This window comes from Chanodichthys erythropterus, chromosome 4 (genome assembly GCF_024489055.1).
Source record: "Chanodichthys erythropterus isolate Z2021 chromosome 4, ASM2448905v1, whole genome shotgun sequence".
Taxonomy (NCBI): Eukaryota; Metazoa; Chordata; class Actinopteri; order Cypriniformes; family Xenocyprididae; genus Chanodichthys; species Chanodichthys erythropterus.
Window position 1 is genome coordinate 14,336,538 of NC_090224.1, and position 26,627 is coordinate 14,363,164.

The following is a 26,627-nucleotide window of genomic DNA, read 5'->3' on the forward strand; positions in this document are numbered from 1 at the left end:
AAGAAAACTTTTTGCTGCATTAGGTAAGGCAATGCCATGCTCTGCTCATTTAGCCTGTCTTCAGGTCCTCAAAATCTCCAGTCAGTACCTCCCTGACCACTAGTGGCCGCCATTACATGACAATTTTAATGCAATTCATTGATGTGAAAGGCAAAACAACTATATTGTCTTGATATCCCTTATAATAGTAATAATAATAATTATTAATATTATTATTAAATAAGGGATATAAGGAAAATTATCAACCATTATTATATTATATTATATTATATTATATTATATTATATTATATTATATTATATTATATTATATTATATTTGTTGAGGTTGCTTTAGCAGTTTAATGCAATTTTAGCCTATAAGCTTCCATATTTTTTTTTCTTACAGACTCAAAGCAACTGAAAGGAGACATGTGCTTTTTTTTATTTGTCTCTCACAGAGCTGCAAATTGAATATTTCGTTCCAAAACAATCAGCAGCCAAGAGCTGAGATGAGCAAAAGACTGCAAGTAAGCGTCCAACTGAACGAGACAGCTTTGATGTAGCAGATAAGACATGAGACCAGACAGGTGGTCACAAACACTGATGCCAGCCTGTGTCTTTTTTTCTATTGCAGACTGTGGACAAATAGATTTGAAATGTGTTGTATTCAGACTTGACAGTCAAAATGCAACCAAAAAAAAAAATGACACAAAATAAATTCCAGGATTAATTGTCCATCTTATTCTTCATCCAGCATATCTCCTAATTCAGAATGGGTCACATTAACATTATGACAATAAAATTGAAAAACAAGCATTATGGGAATCATCTAGCTTTAAAAACAGACATTTTGACAAAATGACATCTAAATGCATAAACAGTTCTTTGTTCCTTTTGGTGGACTAAAGCAAGCTGCAATATATTTTGTGCATGCATCTCCACTTCCCCCTTCCCTTCTGCCAGAAGGGCCAGAGAAATATTAAAAATGAGATATGAAGTAATCATTAATATTTAGCCCACAGCCACTCCTGTCCCTCCAGATGGAAGACTATAACATGTTGTCCTATTATTACAATGCTTTTGATTTTTTTTTTTTGGTGTCCTAATTTCTAAAACCACGTGGAATACAAAATGCACTTCAACAGACATGCATGACTTTTTAGCAATTCGTGTTACACTTTTACAGCTGATGTCATAAGAGAAAGATTTTATATTAACCCCATTTGGCTAGAATACCCTGTTGCTAGGTGACCTGACTGACTTTGGGATGGGGGGGGAGGGTCACCCTTATGAATATTTATAGCGAAATGTCCGACGACTGGTTCCTGTTTAAGCTTAAAAATGGAGCATGTAAATCTCACTGGTGGAATTGCTTCAGCCCCCAAAGACTGACACGATATTATTACACAAAGAGTGCATGTGTAGGCTACTTAAAATGTCAAAACAGCCTGAACTGAAATCGATTGGCTGTTGTCATTTGGCTGTTTTTGTTTCCCCTCAGGGGCAAGAAATAAGGAGCTATACATTAGCTCATGCACCTCACAACCCTCAGACCTCTTTACACTTCAGCGGTTGGGTTGTCATGACCACCTTGGAAAAATTATACTGCAAACAAAAGAGTCTTAGCAGCATATTTTAAATAGCTTCCTTCAGGGGAAAAATAAGTACAAAAGCATCACAAGCTTAATTCCTGGGATCTATGGACTGATTTGGAGATGAAATCTAGAGAGTATGATGATATAATAAAGTCTTTGAAATAAAGGTTTCAAGTAAGACCTTTTATTCTTACTGTAAATATCATTTTAATAAACTAAAGAATCTTTTTTTCTTTTTTTTACAATGGAAATTTTCCATGAATGTCATTGGTTCTTCAAGGACCCATCAATGCCAACAAAGATCCTTTATTTTTAAGATGTTTTGATAGAAAGTGAGCTGTTTCTTTAATAGTACGCAATGACTTACCAATGAATACTGCATGAAATTATATTTAAATGAATCAAAATATCTTCATATATCAATTATATCGTTTGATAATGTTCTTACTTTTTTCAAGCTTGAAACATCAAGTTGTGTGCATGTTCAAATAATGGCACAAGTAGAGAAATCCACTGAAATGATTATGTTGCCGTCTGCAGTCTGGGAAATGGCAAGTGTTAGTATATGCCACTGCTTCAGACCCACAGCTGTTGACACAACAGGCCCAGATGGTTTTGATTTGCTGCTTGGTTCATTGTGACAGCTCTGGCTTTGGATGGCCTTTTCAGTCAAGTTGCAACACATCAGCATTTTCAAAGACTGTCAGTGACAGGCCATGGCTCACCTCAGAGTATCCTAGCAGGTGCGTTTTTCCAGAGTTTAACCCTTTAACTGTCACCCCCACTTTTTTTTTTTAGACAAGAAAATCGAAACTTAAATGGTTGTAATTCAAGAATACTTTGGAGTATAGACATAAGGCTGGTATTGTTTTAAAGATGAAATTTGGCAGATTATTGTAGATGTGAAATAACTTATGTAAGTGAAACAGAACAAGTTTAAGTTTAAGTTTATGAAAATGTAAAAAATATAATATTTATATTTTATATAAAATATATATTTTACAAAACAAGTTTTACTCTAAAGCTGCAAGGAAATCAAAGCCAAAAATCTGAACAAGTTGTGTTCCAAATTTCAGGTTGATATCTCAAAAAATGAGCTTTCAGTAAGATTTTGTTTGGGCGCAGTACCACACTTTTTCACTAGATGACAACCAAGCTCCATTACTGACCATATAAAGGCGCCTCCATTTCCATATATGGTTTGAGTGATCTGAACCATATATTTCCATTATTTTCATACAATTTATGAAAGAGACATCCTATATAGAAGTAGTATGGGAAGTTTGGCAGAATTTGATATGAATTCACCCTCTAATAAACATAAAAATAACATGTATGTGGGTTACAGATCGCCGCCACAATCATAAATGTATTTTTTTTTTCTATTAAAAACATTTTCAGACCTTTTTTTTCTCAAAAAATTGAATGGATGTTATCTTTTGAACTCTTGGCATGAAAACAAACATGTTTCAACCAATCTTTAATGATTTTTCATGTTCATCGCTATTTCAAAATAAAGGTCTGAACATGCCTTGTGAGTATGAAAATATGCTTGTTGCAAATTGATAAATTACTGCTCCTCTGTAATTTGAAAATCAGTCACCAAATATGTAAACTACAGATTCTAAGCTTTCAAATAATATATAGTTTGTCAAGATTAGTTTAGGTTTAGTATAGAATATTACTGTTTTAAATATGTAATGGCAAACGTCCCACCTGTGACGGTGACAGTTAAGGGGTTAAACAAATTGGAAAAGGACAATAAAATTAAATGCACAATATTTTGAAATATATTATCTAATAATTTATACTTTTTTTTGCAGTAATACTGTCCAAGAGTAACATAAAGTTTCAGATGGTCTATTTGCATTCTTTGAGCTTATTGTGTTCTCATTGATCGCATAAAGGGTTAGTTCACCCAAAAAAATGAAAATTCTGTTATCATTTACTCACCCTCATGTCGTTCCAAACCTGTAAGATTTTCATTCATCTTCAGAACATAAATGAAGATCTTTTTAATAAAATATGAGCGATTTCTGTCCCTCCACTGACATAGAGTTCATAAAGAGATTGTAAAACTAATCCAATCCTAATCCAAATTTTCTGAAGAAACATGATCACTTTATACATCTTAATTTAGGCTTTTATAAACATAAACATTCATCAGTTCACACATCAGTTGTGGTAAACGGAAGCTCAAGCATGTTTGTTTGACGTGTGAGAACCAATGAGGCTCTTCTTGTGTTTTACTCAGCACGTTTGAGCTTCAGCAAGAGCCAATGAGATTTGTTCTGGCGTGTCAAGCAAATTCGGTTGAGCTTCTGTTTATGTTTGCTGATCAGTGTGTATATGTGATTAAAAGCCTACATTTAATCTGTTCATCACATAAAGCGATCATGTCTCTTCAGAAAATTTGGATTCTTGATTCATATGGATTAGTTTTACTATCTCTTTATTAACTTTTTGAAGCACCAAAGCGGTAGGCTCGTCGCATAGCTGTCAATTAACAGTACAGAACGGGCTCATAAAAAAAAAATCTTCATTTGTGTTTCGAAGATGAATGAAAGTGTTATGCGTTTGGAATGACTCGAGAATGATAGAATTTCCAGTTTTGGGTGATCTAACCCTTTAAAGCATTGCATAAATGTGAGATTTGATGACTAAGGATCCCAAAAAAAGGTGACTATATACTGTAGCCTATTTATAGTTACTACTTATTTTTTCAAGAAATATGAAAATGTTCAAAAAGGCATGACAAATAAAAGTATAGGCTAAAGGTATAGACTTTTGCTCTATTTAATTTAGTACTTTTGCGTCATTTTAAGGCTCTTTTCATTTTTTTTTTTTTAAATGGTAAATACGTTCTTTAAAACTTATCAATAAATGATAATTGAATTAACATTTTTTGGGGCAACAAAACGGCTTTAAAATTGCTTATTAAATTCTGACAGCAAAACTAGCTTTTACCCCCTTCGAATACAGTGAGCATAAACAAGTAAGGATATCCATAATATTAGAAACAATCGGGATAATCCATTAATAATCGGTCGTTTGGCTTCGTTAAAGTCACCACTGCGACTTTAAATGTATTGTGTAACGATCTTTTCATCTACTATGGCAGACTGACACTGTAGTAAGTGTGACGCCTACCGTTCACTGCGCGCACTCATTTCAAGATAAAGCTTACGCTCGTTCTGGAGCTGCGCCTGTTACTGCCCAGTACACACCAAAACAAGGATTTCAAGGTTTGTAATTAATTTAAAAATTGGGAAATGGACCAGAAAGACACAGAAATGAACGAAAAAGGAGTTTCTTCTTCTACCAGCGGAGTTGTTGTTCAAGTCAGGGAGAAGAAAGGAGCTTTACGCGCTGCCATCCCATATATGCCTTTCCCAGTAGCTGTCATCTGCTTGTTTCTCAACACATTTGTGCCCGGACTGGGTGAGTACGAGTAGATTCGCTTATTTCACCACAACCACCTGCGAGAAATAACAGTGTGTATTCTGTATTTACACACGAAATAAACTATCCATTCCATCAACAAGTTCTTTCAATGTGCACTTGAAGTAATTTAAATTTGCTTTTCATGTTATATACATATATAGGCTACCTAGATACAGCCTATATTGAATTGTTTATAATTCAAAACAATTGTAATTAGAATGTCTAAATACTTTGAGCACCGCTTATTTGTTTCTAATTCATCTATGTATTCCCTAATGTTTTTTTTTTTTTTTTTAATGGTTTTGGTGAAAATATATTTTACCAAATATTTTGTTTATGGGTCAATGACGACACGTTTATTTTTTATATTTTTGATTTATTACTATCTATTATGCAGTTCATACAGACAATGCACAATGGATACAAATACAATGAACATGTTTTCAATTTCTGAATTAAAAGCTATTTTTATGTTTTTGTGGGCATGAAGTCAAATGTGGGTGGTACAATGAAGAAAAAAAGTCTCATCAAAAAGCTGAAATTCTCAAAAAGATCACCCTTGAGTAGGTTGGCTAACCTTGCCTTACTAATTCTTAGGAAAATAAATGGTGAATCAGTTTTGTTTGTATAAAAGTGGTATAAGCATCATGCAGAAAGCCATTTTGTTGACAAGAAAAGCATAAACAGGAAATGATATCATGGTTAGTTAAAGTTGTCAAATGGTAAAACCCAAAGAAAATGCAATAATATTTAGGCTTGTAATTCAAAAATGCATGATATTTGCAAAATAAGCTTGATGTGGAAATAATGATTAAGGTTTTTACACTTTAGTCTAAGTGTGAGAGAAATATGCTGTCAATATGCTTCAAAATCAATATGAATTAAAAGATTATATTTCTAACAGTCTGGCACATGTTTTTAAACTAGATTATTTAACGATATTTTCATTTTTCATCATCATGGACAATCTTAATTTCTCATTGAGCCATAAAGCACCAAAGTGCACTTGGAGGATCTGGACACTGATCAGATTAAGTTTCCCGCTGACATTTAGGTCATAATTCAATGGGAGCTGTTTTTATTTCAGCTCTTGTATAATTTTTAGTATGTGGTAACAGATCTATCATGTGCATCTACGAACATACCAGAACAAATAATCAAGACGTCATAAATTATTGCATCCACTCCATTACCCTGATTGATAACTTGACCTTTTCTCCTTCCTATCTGGTCCGTTCATCCATCTCGGTATTGTCATTTCCATCTTGATTCTCAGTCGTGTTCGTTTGGTCTAAGTAATTGTTAATCTTTGGTATTTGGCCATGTGTGTGATCTGCTTGCAACCATTTCCTTTTATCCTGTTTTCTTAATTGCCTATGCTGTGATGCGATGCCGTCTTCAAAGAGTAAATGGATTGTCTTATTTCTTTTAGAGTATTCTAGTAGCACTGCATTAGACACATTAAAATCATCAGCTGTTTTGTAGGATGCTTTGCAAAGCATAAAAGCACACATAGCAGAAGAATATTGATCTCCTTTGTGTCTAATAAGGCTGGGAAGCATCACCTCAGGGAGAAGGCACACAGTTTCTTTGAAATATGCTGGAAATAGAAACAAAATAATCATACTGTTGGTTATTTTGCAGCAGAATCTTTGGTAACTCTTTAGAATAAGATTTCATTTGTTAACATTTGTAAACACGAACTAACGCTCAAAAATTTCTACACTGACCTTCTCTATCTCCACCTCTGTTGACATAGTCTCACGTAGCCAGAAATTCAAACTGACGGCGTTAGGTTTGGACTCTATCTCAGCTTTCATTGGCCAAGGACCGCCCAAGAGGACGTCTGACCGACATGTAAAGCAAAGTTTGTTTTGTTCCGTTTAGGGGCATGAAAATGTAAAGTCGAAGTCCCTACGATAACAGACCGGCGTACATCTAATAAATTATTAATTCAAGAATGTTGTGCAAGTTTACTGCAACAATGGCGCCACAAACTTCACATAGGCTACTTTTGAAAATCTAGCAGTAATAATAAGCGTTCATTGTCAGTTGTAAACAAAACGGCTTTCTTCTTCCATGAGGGGGTTTGGCATCATGAATGGCTTTGTTTCCAGGAGAACCATTGAAGAACGCAACACATAGGGTGCATTGGTTGATCTCAATGCCAAAAAGTGTCCCAATCACCTTTAATTCACTCCTACATCTCCTGGAAATCTTGTAGAATTCAACCAATCAGATGATAACTTCGAAACTCCTTAAGTTTTTCCAATTTTGCGAGCATGAGATGCATTAAATGTTCAGCCAGCAGTCCGTGGGCATGATGTCTGAGGCTGAGACTGCTGTTGACCTACCCTATGTTCCAATGTCCATACTATCCATCCTAAATAGTATGTGAGATTAAAATAAGTGTGTCCCAAAGCATAGTATGTTGAAAAGAGTATGTCAAAAGTCCCCGGATGGTCTACTATTTCCGGTAGATTTTCGAAGTGTGGATCCGTGCACACTATAAAGGCTAATATTGCCCACAACCCATTGCGCATTGGACGAGGATTCAGTTCAGAACTACAAACACGAGTAAAAAGTGTTAAAAAACTACAAAACATGGCAGATATACGCGATCGACGCTGAGAGATTTTAGTGACTAATAATTAGTTTAACCTAATAGAAAATATATATTTAATGTTACCCGTGTTATTTTTCATCTGCAAATACCAATGTGGACTTTTATAAAGATCCGAATGGCCATTAACTTTTAAATGCAAAATTATGCATTAATATGAGGAGAGTTCTCCTCATGAAAGACCCGCGACTGCAGATCAACGTTCTGCATTTCTCTCCGATACGGTAGGAAATTAACTAAATGAAATGTGGAGGATGTAAGATGATTGACAGGCCAGTTTACGGTGACAGGATGCGACAGAGAGCAAAGACACGATTGTATGACGTGTTAATATGTCCCAAAACTTGTCTACTCTTTTACTACACACTCAAAAGTAAGTACTTTTTGTTCACAGAAAGAGTACATACGTTTAGGGCGTAGTATAAGTAGGCGAATTGGAACGCAGCACTAGTTTAGCTCCACCTCTGTGGACCTAATGGGTGGAGCTATGTTTAGTGGTAGGGTTATGGGTGTGGTTAGATTGTCTAGCTCCACCCATTATATGGTTGTCAAGCACCACTCGCTGACTCTGCAGTGATCAGCCTCACTTTATAATAAATACTACAATATTCTATAAATAAATAAAAAATGTTACGTTTGATTTCATGCTGATTTTAACTAATGCATTAACCAATGTTATAAGTGAGACCTTATTGTAAAGTGTTACCAAGTCTTTCAATACAAAAGCATTATGCTGAAACTTTACCTTGAACACTTCTAATGTGTGCCATGTTTAGGTGAGCTGATACGTTTTGGCTCCCTCGTCCTTTATGGATCATGCAGTGCATGAGATATCTCTCCTTTTTAACCCCACAACCATCGATATTTACTCTTTTGTTTTTTTGTGCTGGTGGGTGTAATGATACTACAGCATCAGGAATATGCCGTTCCTCAGTGGCATCTTACTTTTGCTTCTGGGACAGAGCAGAGCTTGGAATCCATCTCTGACAGTTGCAGTTAAAATGAAAATACAGTAATCAACCCTGTGACCGCATAACTAAGCCACTTGTGGCCCTCTGGTGTTTATGTCAATATTGGTTTCATCCATCAGGATACCCCCACTGGACCCGTGCCTCAAGTCATCTAATCTTGCAGTCCACTTCAGCATAGCATTTCCTCCTCAAGTTTCAGCCAGTCCCTCTGGAGTCTGGAGGACACGGAGTGCTTTTGGAGGACGCAGTCCACGGGTCCGCATGCATTCAGCATGAATCAGTTCGTAACACTGTATAAATACTTACAGAACGAAGATGCATTCTACAGGCAGTAATGTGCCTGTCTCGTATCATCTCTGTACACGGGCACGGTTTCCCGAGCTCCTGTCTGCTGCACAGTTGCTCATACATAAACTAGAGCAGAATATTATGACAAGAGAGCCCATGTTTGGATGACGATAATACAAGGGAAAATGCCAAGAGCCAAATGGGGCTCTCTTGAGCACACAGTCTGCGCTCAGGTTGTCAGAGACCATTACCACTCTAGTTAGTGAGTCATGCCTGACAACCTGCTCTCCTCACCTTTAATTGCAGATACTTTGCAGGGCATGTGTTGGGTGCCAGAGCTAATCAAATCATGCTGATTTGCATATGCAGCAACTGAGGGTCTTATTAGTAGATTTCATTTAAAATATAAAATGACAAAGAGCTGGGTACCTGGGTGCTTGCTTATGCAGGGATGTTGCATAAAATGGATGTTTGACACTAAGCACATTTTTAACTCTTTTCCCCACCAGCATTTACTAAAAAAATTTTAACTTTAATTTTATTCAAGGTTTATTCATTATTTTTTTAATCAACACTTGAATGTGGGTGTTTCATTTAAAAAATGAACAAAAATCTAAGAGAATCACGTTTTTGTCAAAGACTTTGTCCGGATCGGATTCGGAGTGATGATCAAAACATAGATCGAGTAGATTGAGTCTATCAGCACCCCCAAAGCTTGCACCTCTTTGTGGATTCAACATTTTTCTTCTTCACTCATTTTTGGATCTGGAGATGCTGTACTATTTCAGAAGATCCGTAACAGCGCCCTCTACCATATAACAGCGAAAACATATCAATGGCAGGGAAGACTTGTGTCTTAAATTATGGAAAATCTCTTCAATGGCGGAGAAAGAGTTGCTGTGAAAACTGTGACTACACTAAAGCTAAAAAAAACTTTGAATTGAGCATAATACAGAAAATTGAAAATGCCTTTTAAATTTCAATTCAGTTCCTGAATTTGAATTGAGGTAGCAAAAACAAGATTTGAATTTAAATGAAGTGAAATTAATTAAATGTGAAATGTTTAAGATTTTTAACTAGAAATTAAACGTACACTATGTAACTTTTGGCCCTCTGGTGGTTAAAACACAACACTGCATTTTGCAGAAGAGCATTGTTTTGGTTGTGCTTCGGCTCTGCGTGACTGCGGATGAATATGGTTATCCTACTGCTCATAAAACATTCACTTCTAGTTCAGCTTCAGATCCATCTAAATTGGATGTATCTCTTAAAAGCTTTTTTTATTTTTCTTCTTCCCACTAACTTTTAGATATTTAAAAGAATAAAACACCTATAACAATGTGAACTAGGTAGATTCACTGATTACCTTAAAAGTCCGTAGATATGCTGTCAGTTCATACTGCTGTTAACACTTTCTCTGACAAGCGGATGCAATGAGACCAGTTTTCCGGTTTGGTCAACCCTATAGACTCACTACTTGAAAATAAATTCCAGCACAGCTCTACAACAACCATAATTAAATGACCCTTCACAATAGATAATGCTTTACAATGAACTCTGTTAGAGAGTTATCTGTTCAATAAAATACCTTACCTGTTGAGTAATAAAAACACCATCTCTGCATCACTTTTACAACATTTCAAATCCCTCAGTTCTTGCCATCTCCGAAAAGACAAGCCAATGTTGATTCTCATTTTATTAAAATCTCTGTCATGTTCTCTTTTTTCCAGCAGACTCTCCTCTGTTAGGGGTTTGTTTGAAACAGGTGATTTGCTGGAGATTCGAGATTTAGCACGCTCCATGTCAACGTTTGTCACTCGTTGTGAAAACCAACGTCACTCTCACACCATACACACATCAAAGTAGCCGGAGCGACTTTTCTCTATTTACAGATATGACAAGATATGATATGACACAACACTCTTTGAATTGAACCTATTGCTCTATCCCTGCTCTTCTAGTTTCCATGACAGCAGATGCTAGCAGAAGCTTCCCTGCCTGTCTCCGCTAAGATTGAAAGAGGTAGATAAGCCAGCACATGAATTCATTCCAAGGGGGTCCTTCAAAGTGCACTTAAACGGGGAAAAATTAAGCCTGGTTATCATTTTAGATTACATTACTTCTTTTAGACCTTTAATAAAATGTTAAAAGCTTCTTGTCAGCCTTTTTCAAAGCAAACAAAATTCTAGACACGCAGAGGACCCTGTGACTGTCAGGTATAGGACTCTTGTGTTTGACCTTAACTAAACTCTCTTGTGGATTCAAGCTAAAAATAGACTGACTGTAGAGGTCAACAATACAGTGGTGCTGTAATTTGGTGTTTTTATGTTACTATTTTCATTATTTTAACAGCTTTGCAATGCAAATTTAAGTACTATGGCCTGTATGTGTATATATATATATATATATATATATATTTGTTAACGGACGTACATAGGACTGTGGAAATAATTTACTGTTTTATTTAACCACAGGTAACAAGTGTCCAATGCTTACCGTTCAAAAACATGAGGTCTATAAGATTGCTTTTTTTAATCAGCAAGAATGCATTAAATTGATCAAAAGTGACAGCAAAGACATTTATAATTAAAAAAAAACAAATAAATAAATGCTTTAAACAAAGAATCCTGAAAAAAATCATGGTTTGCACAAAAATATTAAGCAGCACAACTATTCTCGTCATTGATAATAACCATAAATGTTTCTTGAGCATATTAGAATTATTTTTGAAGGATCACGTGACACTGAAGACTGGAGTAATGATGCTGAAAATTCAGCTTTCACAAGAATAAATTACATTTTAAAACATATATTAAAGGTGCCCTCGAATGAAAAATTTAATTTATCTTGGCATTGTTAAATAACAAGAGTTCAGTACATGGAAATGACATACAGTGAGTCTCAAACTCCATTGTTTCCTCCTTCTTATATAAATCTCATTTGTTTAAAAGACCTCCAAAGAACAGGCGAATCTCAACATAATACCGACTGTTACGTAACAGTCGGGGTGTACGCCCCCAATATTTGCATATGCCAGCCCATGATCCCAACATTATGAAAGGCATTAGACAAGGGCAGCCAGTATTAACGTCTGGATCTGCACAGGTGAATCAGGTAATTCATAAACACATCTTCATTCTTTATAAATCTCTCCAACAGTGTAGCATTAGCCATTAGCCACGGAGCACAGCCTCAAATTCATTCAGAATCAAATGTAAACAATATAACAGTATACAATACTCACATAATCCGACGCATACATGCCGCATGGATGACGAACACTTTGTAAAGATCCATTTGAGGGTTATATTAGCTGTGTAAACTTTGTTTATGCACTGTTCAAGGCAAACGTGAGCGTCGTGGGTGTGGAGCACGAGAATTAAAGGGCCAGTAGCCCTGAATCGGCTCATTTATAATGATGCCCCAAAATAGGCAGTTAAAAAAATTAATTAAAAAAAAATCTATGGGGTATTTTGAGCTGAAACTTCACAGACACATTCAGGGGACACCTTAGACTTATATTACATCTTTTAAAAAAAAAAAAAGTTCTAGGGCACCTTTAAAAGTATATATAAAACAAAAAAAGCTTTGCAAAATGTAATAATATTTCTGAGCATGAGATGTCTTTCAAAAACATTCTTTTGAATAGTGGTGTACATTTGAGCAGCCTGGATCTTAGTTTTGTTCTCTGCCATCATGATACTGCATTTGCAGATAGAAATATAGAAGTTTGTTTGTATACATTACACTAGGGAAGCGTGCATACTCTTTGGATAATGTTAGGTTTGAACTAGTCTAAATCTAGATCTTGGATTAACCAACAAAATGTCTAGATCTTATTAGGCCAAGACAAAAACAAACAAACAAACAAAAAAAACGCATCCCAGGTTTGTCTAAAATACACATCAGACAGTGAACGGACTGTACAGTAGGTGGGCGGTGGATGTGACTTATGAGGCTGAGACCAAACCAAAAAGAAAAAGTAAGAAAAACAAACATGAAACCAGTGCACCAGTGTCTCTCAACACTGTATTGAGAGAAACCACAAAGGATCTCAGACCAAAATATGAGATTTTCTTTTTTTTTTTTCGCACAGTTCAGTTACAATATTGTACATGATTACTGGAATGAGGGCACATTTGGTGTTTTTGTGACAATAGTTTGTTTTGAGAGCAGAAAAATGGCTTTCAGCACAGCATTTTTGGCAGCAGATAGAGGAGCACTGAGCACTGTAACTTCCTAATTTTATACAGACGGTCTCTTCACTCACAAAATGAGATGAATGGGATAACATCATCCAGAGACTGTTATTGCTCTGGTCTCATTTTTAATACAGCTGCACTGTGGCAATCAGCAGAGACACCCGATAACAAATTACACTGATGTTCTTGCTTCAAATTACATAAGATTTGCAGTATGATTAATGAACGAGTTTATATTACCAATAAACAGAGCTCCAAACTCTGTGGACTGAAAAATCATATTGTAATATTTGGCAATAAAGCACACTCATCCCGAAGTTTAACTTTTGAGGTAATGAAAATGACTAGAGTTGTTCCCCTTGTGGGTTTTTTCATATAGCAAAATGTTCTAGCACACTTTTTAATCACTTGATCTACTTAAGGACCAGTCACTTCAAGTGAAATTGTCCCTTAAAATTGTGTATTAAAGTGATAGTTCACCCAAAAATGAAAATTATCCCATGATTTACTCACCCTCAAGCCACAGGTATATATGACTATCTTCTTTCAGACAAACACAATTGGAGTTATATTAAAAAATATCCTGGCTCTTCCAAGCTTTATAATGGTAATGAATGGGGCTTGAGATTTTGATGCCCAAAAAAAGTGCATCCATCCATCATAAAAGTAATCCATACGGCTTCAGGGGGTTAATAAAGGCCTTGTGAAGCGAAGCGATGGGTTTTTGTATGAAAAATATCCATATTTAAAACTTTCTAAGCTATATTAACTGGCTTCCAGCGATTGCCATTTACAAGTCGAGTTCCGGCGGAAGAGTGACCTCTGACCAAACGTATAACGTAGGATGTAGAAGTAGCGTAAGCTTAGACCCCTCTTGTGGTTCAAACATATAGGGCTGGGCAACAAACTCAAGCTCCTCTATCTTATATCGAAACCTTATATCGACATTTCTCTTTAAAAATGCTCATTTTAGACTTCTAATTCTTGACTGGTGTTTTGTTTTGCAATATGCTCTGCTCTTCCATGTTTGTCAATACGTCATGCGTCGAGTCAGCGGTCACTCTTCCGCCAGAACTCGACTTGTGTTCGGCCATTGCCAAAAGCTATTACTATTAATAATTATGGATATTTTTCTTACAAAAACCCATCGCTTCACTTCAAAAGGCCTTTATTAACCCCCTGGAGCTGTTACTTTTATGATGGATGGATGTGCTTTTTTGGGCTTTTTTAGCCTCATTTGCTACCAATATAAAGCCTGGAAGAGCCAGGTTATTTTTTTAATATAACTCCGAATGTGTTCGTCTGATAGAAGATAGTCATATACACCTATGATGGATTGAGGGAATAATTTTCATTTTTGGGTGAACTATCCCTTTAAATGAGCAGTATTGGTGCTGTGAGCCTCATAAAAGACAGTGTTAACCCAAATGACTCTCTGGAAAGGATTGAACAGCCAGTAAATGACTGATGAGTAATCAGCTCCTCACAGAATGGCTGAAAACTGCGATGACTGCGAGCAGTCAGACTGATTTTGTCGCGTCTCCTCTCAAGCTGTCTTGGCTCGCATCCTTGAGCTGTTATAAATAGAGGCCGCAGAGCTGTTGTGGAATTTTCAATTTCCGGTACAGCCCCTGTGCATGTTTTCTAGGCCTACCTTGAGCTTATACATCAAGCTCTCAGGTTTATTTTAGTTACCACCTGTGGACCAAACACAGTGTGTAATGTTGAAAAAAACATGACATCAGCTTATGCTACTTCATGCTACTCATGTTGACGTGACTTATGTATACCCTCAAAAAAAATGTTTTTAAAGGTGCCCTAGGACCAGTTTTCACAAGATGTAATATAAGGCTAAGGTGTCCCCTGAATGTGTCTGAAGTTTCAGCTCAAAAAAATATTTTTTTAACTGCCTATTTTGGGGCTTCATTGACTATGCACCGATTCAGGCTGCGGCCCCTTTAAATTGCCCCACAAATATCACTAAAAATATCATGTTATCTTGGATCATGTCAGTTATTATCGCTCCATCTGCCATTTTTCGCTATTTTCCTTGCTTGCTTACCTAGTCTGATGATTCAGCTGTGCACAGCTCCAGACGTTAATACTGCCTGCCCTCGTGTAATGCCTTGAACATGAGCTGGCATATGCAAATATTGGGGGCATATATATTAATGATCCCGGCTGTTATGTAACAGTCGGTGTTATGTTGAGATTCGCCTGTTCTTCGGAGGTCTTTTAAACAAATGAGATTTATACAAGGAGGAAACAATGGTGTTTGAGACTCACTGTATGTCATTTCCATGTACTGAACTCTTGTTTTTCAACTATGCCAAGGTAAATTCAATTTTTGATTCTAGGGCACCTTTAAATAATTATATATATATATATATATATATATATTTTTTTTAATAAAACTAATTTGAAATCACCCTGCCAAAGCATTATACCATCGTTTAACATGCCTGGCACTCATAGTAGGTCTTTCATGAAATGTTTATTCCTTATTGCTAAAAATCAATTTCTATATTATAGATTTTGAATAGCAGCTTTACCTCTATGACCCTACTATTGTGCTCCCATGTTAAAATGTATCTTTTGCTAAACCAAAGGCCATTGAAGAAACTCAATCAATGTGTGCAGTCAACAAGTGATGAGTTCCTGAAAAATCCTTATTGAATGATGCATCCACAAGCTTCCATTCTGAAGAGACTCTAGGGTCAGCGATGGGGAGAGAAGATAAGTGATTTTCATTCCTTGTAGCTAAACCAAAGGTCACCACGACTATTTATACCAAAAGTGCTTACATAACAGAGATGTTTAAAACATCCTAGAGTGCTAAAAAAAAATGACAGCGGCACCTAAAAACCTTCAGAAGGAGTCCACACACACGCTCTCCTAGCAACATTGTCTCTCTCTCTCAGAAGAAAAGGAACTCAACGGGATAATTAACCTCCCACACTGGCAATGGGGCACATGTGAGGAAGGCTAGGGAAAATTATAGTGATTGTGAGCCTAATGTGCGGGGACTAGGACCCCTACTGTATCTTATCTTCTTGAATCCCTTCTTCATAGAGAAAACGAGTTTGAATGTGTGCATGTCTAAATTACATGTGTGACATATGCAAGCAGACATTTGCAGACATTACTAAGCAGCACAACTGTTTTCAACATTGATAATAATAAGAAATGCTTCTAGAGCATCAAATCTACATATTAGAATGATTTCTAAAGGATCATGTGACACTGAAGACTGGAGTATTGATGATGAAAATCATCAACCTGTCATCACAGGAATAAATTACATTCAAATTGAAAAATGTTTGTTGTTAATTGTAATAATATTTAACATTTAACAATATTACTGTTTTTACTGTATTAGCATAACAGACTGTCAAAAACACATGTATATAAGAATAAATATTTTATATGATGAATATTTTATATATATATATATATATATATATATATATATATATATATATATATATATATATATATATATATATATATATATATATTAGAATATTATTAGTAATATTTGAATCATATATTAGTATATGATTGACCAATGTCTGTTTTTAGAGGACTCTTTTTTCAGTGTCTTCTTATATAATGGCATTTATGACATGGCTCGAAAAACCTTTCATGTACTGTACTTCCAGGGCTGCATACACCAGTCCAGCTAATGCCTTTGAGATGATTGAGAATGTTGGCTCATATCTCCTCCTTGAGTCAAATGGATGGAGAGAGAAAGAGAGAATGTTATTTTCCATTTTCTACATTCGTTCTTTGTTGTCTACTGTAAGCTATCTGCTTTTTGGGACAGTAAGTGTTGTTTGTATAACGGCCGTGGGAATTAGAACATTGTAAAAGGTTTTTTTTTCTCCACACTAAACTTGGAAATCCCCTTCCAAAAGATAAACTTAAGAGGTTCCCAGTCACTCTCTATAATAGCCAAACATTTCATAGCACCAGACCATACTGTTGGCTAAAGGACAGGCTGCAGGGTTCACATAAAGTACATTTCTCACAGTCGGTTTTGTGGGCTATGCTAAATGTTCAACCACTGTCCTCCCATTTAAAATCTATTATTGTGATAACACTAATGAGATGCTGAACTGCGCATGGCAGCACAGTGCAGCCTTCTCGCTCAGACTCTATCAGTGTAAATCATGCTTATCGCCCATACAAATATGGAAAGCTCTTCATAACCTAATTGCTCTGGATTGAAGGGGATAGAAGAAATCTATGACAAGAGATGTCTTGGCGAGTCACATGCTGGTTAAAGGTGCTGTATGTAATCTTTTTTTTTTTTTGACTGTACTAAAGCATAAAAATACCATATTTTCTGATTTAGGAAACATGCTACATTCACATTCACACTCGTTTCTCTGAAAAACAATGCTACAGCAAGTTACTCTACTTTGAAATGTGCTTTCCGTGTCTCAATGTCTATTTGTTTTGTTCTGTGTGATTCCGTCCACTGCCAATTTACCAAGTACTATTTCGACACCCCAAGTTGCTAGTTGCCGGAAAGCCATGGAAGCAATCAAACGAACAGAAACGAGTCAGAGATTGCAGATTCTACCCAACCTAAAAGCCTTGACGTCCATCTAAAAAGCTCTGTGACCAGTGGCATATTAAATCGTGGAAAATGAACTCATCAACTTACGGTGTAAGGCTTGTCGCCAAGGATTGCGTATATATATATATATATATATATATATATATATATATATATATATATATATATATATATATATATATATATAAAACATACATATAAAACATAACATATATATAACATATATATATATGTTTTTTTTTTAATTGTAAAAATAATTATAAATTTAATATTCAGTTTACTCAATTTACTCACAACAACAGTTAAAAACATAAAAAGACCAAAAAGAAGTAGTCCACATGATTTGTGTGCTATATTGCAAATTATCAGAAGTGTGAATACAGATCAAAATGTAAGGTGTTTTTTCAACCATAATCTTTTAACCACTGAACAAACATTCATTTCAACCTAGACCACAGATGTACGAAACCTACAGGCATGTCTGACAGTGACTGCTATTAAAATCACCATGTTAATTTATATTCAAGCTCCGTTGTTAATATTTCAGGCCATAATTATGTCTCCGTACGTAATGTACGATATAATTCACAACATGATGAATGATATCATTACAGTGTGCGGTTTTAGGCTGAGATTAAGACATAGGTCATACTGCTGGCGTTAACCATTTTAACCACAGGAGAGGATCATATCGTCCTATGTTGACAGCATCTCACTGTATTTTTGTGACAGGTACATTCATCTCAGCCTTCACAGTTCTGTGCGGTGCGAGGACAGACCTGCCTGACAGGCACATGTGCTGCGTGTTCTGGCTGAACATCGCAGCCGCCTTCATTCAGATCGTCACTGCCATTGTCATGGTGGGCTGGATCATGAGCATATTTTGGGGAATGGACATGGTCATTCTCGCAAGTGAGTATGCTTCAGTAATACCGGAAACAGGGTTATTTATTATTATTATTATTATTTTATTTTATTTTTTTCATTTATTTAATACTTTAGGTTGTTTTTAAAAGTTCCTCCCAAATGTACAATTTTGAATTTAGTTTTTCACTTTAATTTTTTCCAACCCCCTATTTTATTTTTTATGTGGAACATAAGAGTATTGACCACTTTGATACTTTTATGGTGTTTATTTGGTTTATGTATTTATTTATTTTGGTCTTTGCTGGATTTGTGTTCTAGTACGGAAGAGGATTAGGGCCAAGCAATAATAAATAAAAAAAAACATCTCGAGATTAAAGTTGTTGAATTTCGAGAAAAAAAATTTGTTAAATTTCGAGAAAAAAAGTCAATAAAATGTTGAGAATAAACTCGTTAAATTATGAGAAAAAAATAATTAAATTTTGAGAAAAAAAGTCTAAAATGTTGAGAATAAACTCGTTAAATTACAAGAAAAAAATCGTTAAATTTCGAGAAAAAAGTTTAGATAAAATGTTGAGAATAAAGTCATTAAATTACGAGAAAAAACTCGTTAAATTTCGAGAAAAAAGTCGAGATAAAATGTTGAGAATAAACTCGTTAAATTACGAGAAAAAACTCGTTAAATTTCGAGAAAAAAGTCAAGATAAAATGTTGAGAATAAAGTCATTAAATTCCGAGAAAAAAATCATTAAATTTCTAGAAAAAAGTCGAGATAAAATGTTGAGAATAAACTCGTTAAATTACGAGAAAAAACTCGTTAAATTTCGAGAACAAATTCGTTAAATTAGGAATTTGTTCTCATAATTTAACAACTTTTTTCTCGAAATTTAACGAGTATTTCCTCATAATTTAACGAGTTCATTCTCAACATTTTATCTCGACTTTTTTCTTGAAATTTAATGAGTTTTTCTCGTAATTTAATGATTTTATTCTCATTTTATTTAGACTTTTTTCTCGAAATTTAACAACTTTAATCTCAAGATGGTTTTATTTTTTATTATTGCTTGGCCCTAATCCTCTTCTGTAGTTCTAGTAAATAATGTCTAAAAATTCTATTTTTTAAATTATATATTCATTTTAATCACACTATATGTACTTTAGGAAGTCGGTGGTCATTTTGATGATCTACAACGAAACTAGAACATACATTTAAAAGCGTAGTTCACCCAAAAATGAAAATTTTGTCATCATTTACTCACCCTCATGTCGTTCCAAACCTAGTATGACTTTCTTTCTTCTGTCAAACACAAAAGAAGATATTTTTTAAAAAGGTCTCACCTTTTTGTCCATACAATTAAAGTCAATGCCATCAAGTGTTGTCTCAAACTTTCATTAAATGGACAAAAACAGTTGAAACATCCCTCAAAATATCTTCTTTTGTGTTCTGCAGAACAAAGAAAGTAATACAGGTTTGGAACGACATGAGGGTGAGTAAATGCTGACAGATTTTTAACATGCATAGTAAGTGTAAGAAAAGATGACAGGATTTCAGCAGTGATCCTGCTGTGGGCCATATAGTCAACTCCGTTCATGTTCAACCTCATGTTTCTCGCTCCTTATAATACCATCCCCGCCTTCCAGGGCAGAAGAAGGTGCCAGAATCCTTTGAACAATGACTATTAGAGCGGTCTGTTGGTAGGAGTGGATTGAAAGCTCTGCAGTAATTGTTCTGTGTAGGCGGACGAAGCAACTCGCAGAACTTTGTTTCTCACATGTCACGTTTTTCCTATGGAACAATTTTACTGTTATTGAACATTTAAACACAGGTTTGATTTTATTGTGCCTTTGTTGAATATGATCCAAGATTTCTTTTGACTTGCTTTTATTCTGCATGTATCTTTTTATGGATTTATTTCAAATTTCTAATCTGTTATTTATTTATTTTACTACTTCACAACCTTTTGGATTGAAAGTCTCTGAAGGTAGGTGAACCTAATATTTGACTTTTGTCTTGTCACAACTCATATACTCAGACCTGTCTCAGATAGAACACCTTGAATATTAGAAAACATAGTCTGAACGCAATGGCCACATACATACTGCAGCTACACATGCAAAAAAAATAAGTGTTTTGTTGTAAAGGCAGTATTTCTTTGTTGCGACCTTTGTAACCTCAAGATCGTCCAGGAGTATAAGGCTTAACATAAAATAATTGAGTAGGCAACAAATGCTTGAGCATGTGATATGCAGCCCAAAAAATAAGTTTTTTAGAACTGTACGATTAATCATTTAAGTATCGTTTGTGTAGAATAAATATCCATATTTAAACAAGTTATGAAGTCGAATATCGACTTTCCACCAGACCGCCTTCCGTATTCAACGTACTCAGAGAGAGTGAACCTCTTGCGGTTCACAAAGCTTACGCTACGTCATGCGCCTTACGGAAAAAGCGTAATTGACGCGAAACCATTTTACATTTTCTTTGTAACTTGTATACAGAAGGCGGTTTGGTGGAAGCTCGATATTTGAGTTCATAACTTGTTAAATATGGATATTTATTTTACACAAACACATCATTCCGCTTCAGAAGGCCTTTATTAACACTCCGGAGCCGTTTGGATCGTATATTTACGATGAATGGATGTGGATGTAAGCACTTTGTTCAGCTCATACTCATTGAACCCTATCACTGCCATTATAAAGCTCTGTTGCGTCAGGATATTTATTAATATTTTTCCGAATGTCTTCGTCAGAAACAAGAAAGTCATACCTAGGATGGCTTGAGGGTGAGTAAAGGTTGGGCTAATTTTCATTTCAAAGTGAACTAATTATTTAATTCAAATTATCACAGAAGCACTAGTATAAATGTTTATAGTTCAGAAATAAACACTGATGTCTATGGTAGCGATCAAAATAGAGTAAATCACATTTTTGAAAGTAACGTGGCGGCTCAAATAAAGATTGTATCAATTACATCGTTGCACCAGTAGGTGGCGACAAGTGACTGTTAAAAAAAAAATATTCGTCATTAAATCATTCATTCAAGAGATTCGTTCAAAAATGAAACAAGTGAAGTCTTTAGGTGTGTTTGACTTCATGGGGCGCTGTGCAGACCAATTGGCATCTGACTTGAAGCAGTGCATGCTGGTTAGAAATTCTGTCCGACTTTATGTATGGCATCAAAGTACTGTAAGAGCGATTTGAGAGCAGACGGCTGATGCAGCTGATGACAACACTGTTTTTTCACCATTGGCAACAATGATGCATTTTGTGTTTATTCTGACACCTTCATTTTGGCTAATGAAAGACTGCAAGCGGCTAATTTCGCTGATCAGTCTGCGCAGTACCGCATGAAGTTGAACACACCTTTTATGAGTGAGTCATTGAATCATTCATTCAAGAGATTTGTTCAGAAAAATGCGGATTCATCCTGAAACAAGTGAAGTCTTTATGAGTGAGTCATTGAATCATTAGTTCAAACCATTAAAAAAAAAAAAAAAAATCATTCAAATTAATTAGATATTTTTAAATAGACTAAAGCGATTAAAATTTTCTCCAAACCTCTAGTAAATTACTTGATATTTTGTATGTTATATATGCAGAGAAATGAGATGCCAAATCTCTCTATGGTTTTCACTATGTCAGTTATTCCAATTTTTTAACAGAATGGTAATTTAACGGAATCACTTTTGCATTTAAATGCGAATGTCGAAACATTGCAGTGTGTATGTGAGCCTTATGAAATAGTACACTAATGAAAACCATTTTAAAAGCAATAAAATAAAAAAATAAAAAACATGGCAGCAATATTCTAAACACCAAAGCATAATAATATATTTGATACAGGTCTGCTGTCCTCACAGTTTGGTCACTCATTTCAGCCCATTATCACTACACATGCTGCAAGCTCGGCTTCTCCCATTCTGTTTATTCTGATCCATCTCGGATAATGTGCCTCCCACTACCTGCCATCTGCCAGTCTCCTCTCAGTCTGTTTGATCCACTTTTTGTCCATTAAATGCCAGTAGAACCATAGCGCTCATTAGAAAAGAAGCTTTGCAAAAGTGAGACTTCATACAGCGACTGCTACGATGCAGCACTATAACTCCTTCAGTCGCACGCTGAGGCCTTTGACAAGATCTTTCAGCAGCCTTGCCTTTGTGGCACAGCAGACTCGGAAGACAGTTTAAAGTAATTGTTCACCTCAAACATCAAAATCCTGTCATTTATTTCCAAATCTGCATGATTTTCTTTCTTTCATGAAACATAAAAGGTGAATTTTTGAACAATATTGTGGTGAAAGGATAAGGAATGTGGCTAATATAATAAAACTGAATGAGAAAAAGGATGCAGAAGCACCATAAAAATATATTAAAAGTTGTCCATATGACTAGTATACCATATTTTATATAATCTGAACTCATACAGTATTGTTTCATTGTGTCACTGGATCAGTCCGTTTTGTGAATGAATCATTCAGACTACTTTTGTGGAATGGATCGACTGAATAATTGAAGAGTTCTGAATGAAAAGAGGACCACTTTCATGGTATTTTTATGGTGATTTTTGGTCATTTGTCAGTTTGACAGCCCCAATCCTCGTTCATCTTCATTACAATGCAAAAATGTGGGCAGGATATTCTTTAAGAAAGAAAGGCATACAAGTTTAGAATGCCATGAATATTAACAAATAATTACAGTTGTAAATTTTTTGTGTGTGTGTACTATCTCTTTAACTAATACATTTGCCTTAAGGTTTGCATCACAGATTACTAAATGGCTTGCATGCAAAAAAAAAAAAAAAAAAAAATTGGCTTGTTGTTTGAAGCTTGGGTCTTGATCTTTTGAAAGCTTTAATGCATTGAGTCATCTGCGTTTAAACCTGTTATAATGCAATGCTTTAAGAAGGTCATGAGTCATTCATCTATTCCCATTCTAAATCTCATTATAAATACTTAAAGATAAAGCCAAAACCTGTGATATGTAAATGCACAGATAAGACTACTGCTTGAGCTGAACTGCTGTAAAATGCAAACCCCAGTGAGGCACTTTAGAGGAGATATGTAAGAAAACTGAACTGAGTCACCCCTCCAGATCTCTCCGATTGATGTGTCAAGTGCCACTCGTATCAGGTGGTAGCATTGAGGATTGTTGGCGAGATGTTTTTTTAATTTTGATGAATTATAAGGATGGTTTCAAACCTTTTGTAGGCTTTCTGTAAGAAATAAAACTGTTGTTTGGTCATTAATTAAATATCTACCTCATTTGACATCACAAAATGGATTCGGTGTAATAAAATAATTATTCAAATAAATAGGTGTATTATTAAAGGTGTTACTAGGTGTTTAGTATTATTTATATACTACTATAGTACTTATAAATATTTTAATTAGCTTTTATTTTTATACTTTCAGTAATTTTATTGTGCTTTAATTTTTATTTTATTTTTTACTTAACTATTTTATCTTTATTTATTTTTTGTTTTCATTGTAATAATTTTAGCACTTCAATGTTTCAGTTTGTAGCCAAGGCAATTTTGCCTTCATTGTTTTTATGTTTAAGTTTTTCATCTAATATTTATCTTTACTTTATTTCAGCTTTATGTCAGTTAACAATATCAACATTGGTAAATATATATATATATATATATATATTTTTTTTTGTGGCCCACAAAAAAAAAGAATGTCATATGAGTGTCATATGAGTAAAAAATGGCTTTATGGATATATTTCATATTTGACTTTATGGATCAGGCTTTGAAATTAGAACCTACAATCTTTCAGTTACAAGACCAGATATTTAACCATTAAGCTACACAATCCACATTTATTCATTAACTATTCAGTTCTCCCATATATTCTACTATTCAAAAGTTTGGGGTAAGTAAAAAATCTTTTTTTTAAAAAAAAAAAGAAATCAATCAATACATTTATTCAGCAAGAACACATTAAATTGATCAAAAGTGATGGTAAAGATATGTATACTGTTTTAAAAGATTTAAATGAAATAAATGCTGTTCTTTTTAACTTTCTATTCATCAAATAATCCTGAAAAAAATGCATCACTGTTTCCACAAAAATATTAAGCAGCACAACTGTTTTCAACTGATAATAAGAAATGTTTCTTGAGCACCAAATCAGCGTATTAGAATGATTTCTGAAGGATCGTGTAACACATAACAATAAATTACACATATATATATATATATATATATATATTAAAAGATAAAAAGGTTATTTTAAATTGTAATACTTCACAATATTACTGTATTTTTGATCAAATAAATGCAGCTAAGACACACTAAGACCAACACTGAGCATCAGCCGGCCCAGTTTTTGCAGTGTGTTCCACATCATCGGCACTAGTCAGACCCTATTGGAGGCTTTATGGCCATTGAGCATGTTGAATCTACATATGTTGCCGCCACTGGTCGCTAGTTCTTTTATGTTGGCTTGGTGTGTTACGGCCACAAGACGAAATTAAAAAAAAAAAAAAAATCTTACCGACCCCATACTTTTGAATTGCAGTGCATACATACAGTACCAGCTGTCTTGTGATTTCTGATATTCTTTTACTTACAGGCTACAGGGAGCAGGCCGCCCCTCAGCAGCTCTGATTGCTATCCTCCAAACCTAATCTTGAATGTACACCTTTCTCCTGTGCTGTCTGGCCAACATGTATGGGAGCTTTGAGGCGGCCCCCACGAGGCCTGGGAGATCGAGGGGTTGATCACATGCAGATTTTCAGCCCAACTCCTGCTACTTCCTGTCCTGTCAGGTACTGCATTAAGGGGACCTGACTGTTGAGGGACAGCAGAAAGAATGAACATTCTGTGAATATCTCTAAAAATTGTGCAAACGTGCAAAACGTCTATGTGCCGAACACGTCCTATTCCTGTCAAGGGAAAACCATTCTTAAGCGTATTTAACCCTGTAGTCTTAATGTATGTATTAAATTGACCAATATACACTATGAACGTTTTCAGTTTGTAAAAAAAAAGAAGCTATTTGTTAAAGAGCTTTGAGGTGTCCATTGAAGTAGCTGAAGGAAACTTAAAGGAACAGTTCACCCAAAATTAGTCACCCTCATGTTTGTTTGCGCAAAATAAAAATAAAATACATTTTGGGTGAACTATCCCTTTAAAATTATGCTTCTCACAGAGCACTATGAATACATAATTACACTGAATATTTTTATGTCATGTGCATTACAGTGTCTACAGTATTTCTTTATAGTGTGCTGTGTTTTTATTACTTAAATTAAGCCTTATAACACAGGAAGTGTGTATTTATCAATTTGTTTTATAAAATATAACTTGTATTCTACACGAATACATCACCTGTTATTGTTAATCTTTATTAGTCCTTATACCTGGAGACCACCAGCCAGAAATGTAACCTTTTTCTCCAGTACTTATCTGTTGTTAAGTAAAACAGCCAAGTATTGGTGATTCACTGTATGCCAGTTTCCATAGTGACTGGCCACTTTAATCAACCAATGCGTAGGGTATGAAATAATGTAATTAAGTGCGAGTTATTTTTATGTGACCAACATAGGAGAAAGGGATGGCACAAACTGAAATAGGCAAAACATTATGATTTAAGACTGACATTCAACTTAGCAAGGAGAATTTGTGCGTTGCTGAGTGTGCGATACATTCAGAAAATTCAAGCCCTAAATATTAACTGTTCTGAACTGGTTCATTGTGTTATTCACACTGAAGAGTCTCACATTTTATTGAGTCTCTTTTTTTGGATATTATAAATATATATAAGCTGGTCTGGTGTGAATGTGTGTTGTGAATTTGAGGATTTGTTGTAAATACGGACAGAAAGTGAATTGGTTCTGTAAAGTCGTGTGCTGTTGTGTTTAGTGCGGCCTTTTTAAATTCAAACATTATATTCCAGTGCTAAGTCCAAAGGCCTAAATATATTACAGCCAAACATATGTTACTCAGCAGATTTACACAATGACATTGTCACATCTCTAGAAATGTAAGAGGTACCATATCTAATAAATTCTGCTTTTAAAAAGTGACATTTTGGTGTCTTGTTTCATTTTCTCATTAAGAAATGC

The 26,627-nt window shown here is 35.0% G+C and overlaps 1 protein-coding gene across 2 annotated transcripts; it reads left to right on the forward strand.

The window, feature by feature from the left end:
* Positions 1-4,746: 4,746 nt before the first annotated feature.
* On the forward strand, positions 4,747-26,551 carry stum (stum, mechanosensory transduction mediator homolog). Of its 2 annotated transcripts, XM_067384207.1 has the most exons (4): positions 4,747-5,016; positions 18,421-18,600; positions 20,526-20,534; positions 25,133-26,551. In XM_067384207.1, the coding sequence occupies exons 1-4, from the start codon at positions 4,848-4,850 to the stop codon at positions 25,165-25,167; spliced, it is 393 nt and encodes a 130-aa protein (XP_067240308.1). In that variant the 5' UTR covers positions 4,747-4,847; the 3' UTR covers positions 25,168-26,551. The 2 variants fall into 2 exon arrangements, with proteins under 2 accessions (XP_067240308.1, XP_067240309.1); XM_067384208.1 differs by lacking the exon at positions 20,526-20,534.
* The last annotated feature ends 76 nt before the right edge of the window (positions 26,552-26,627 follow it).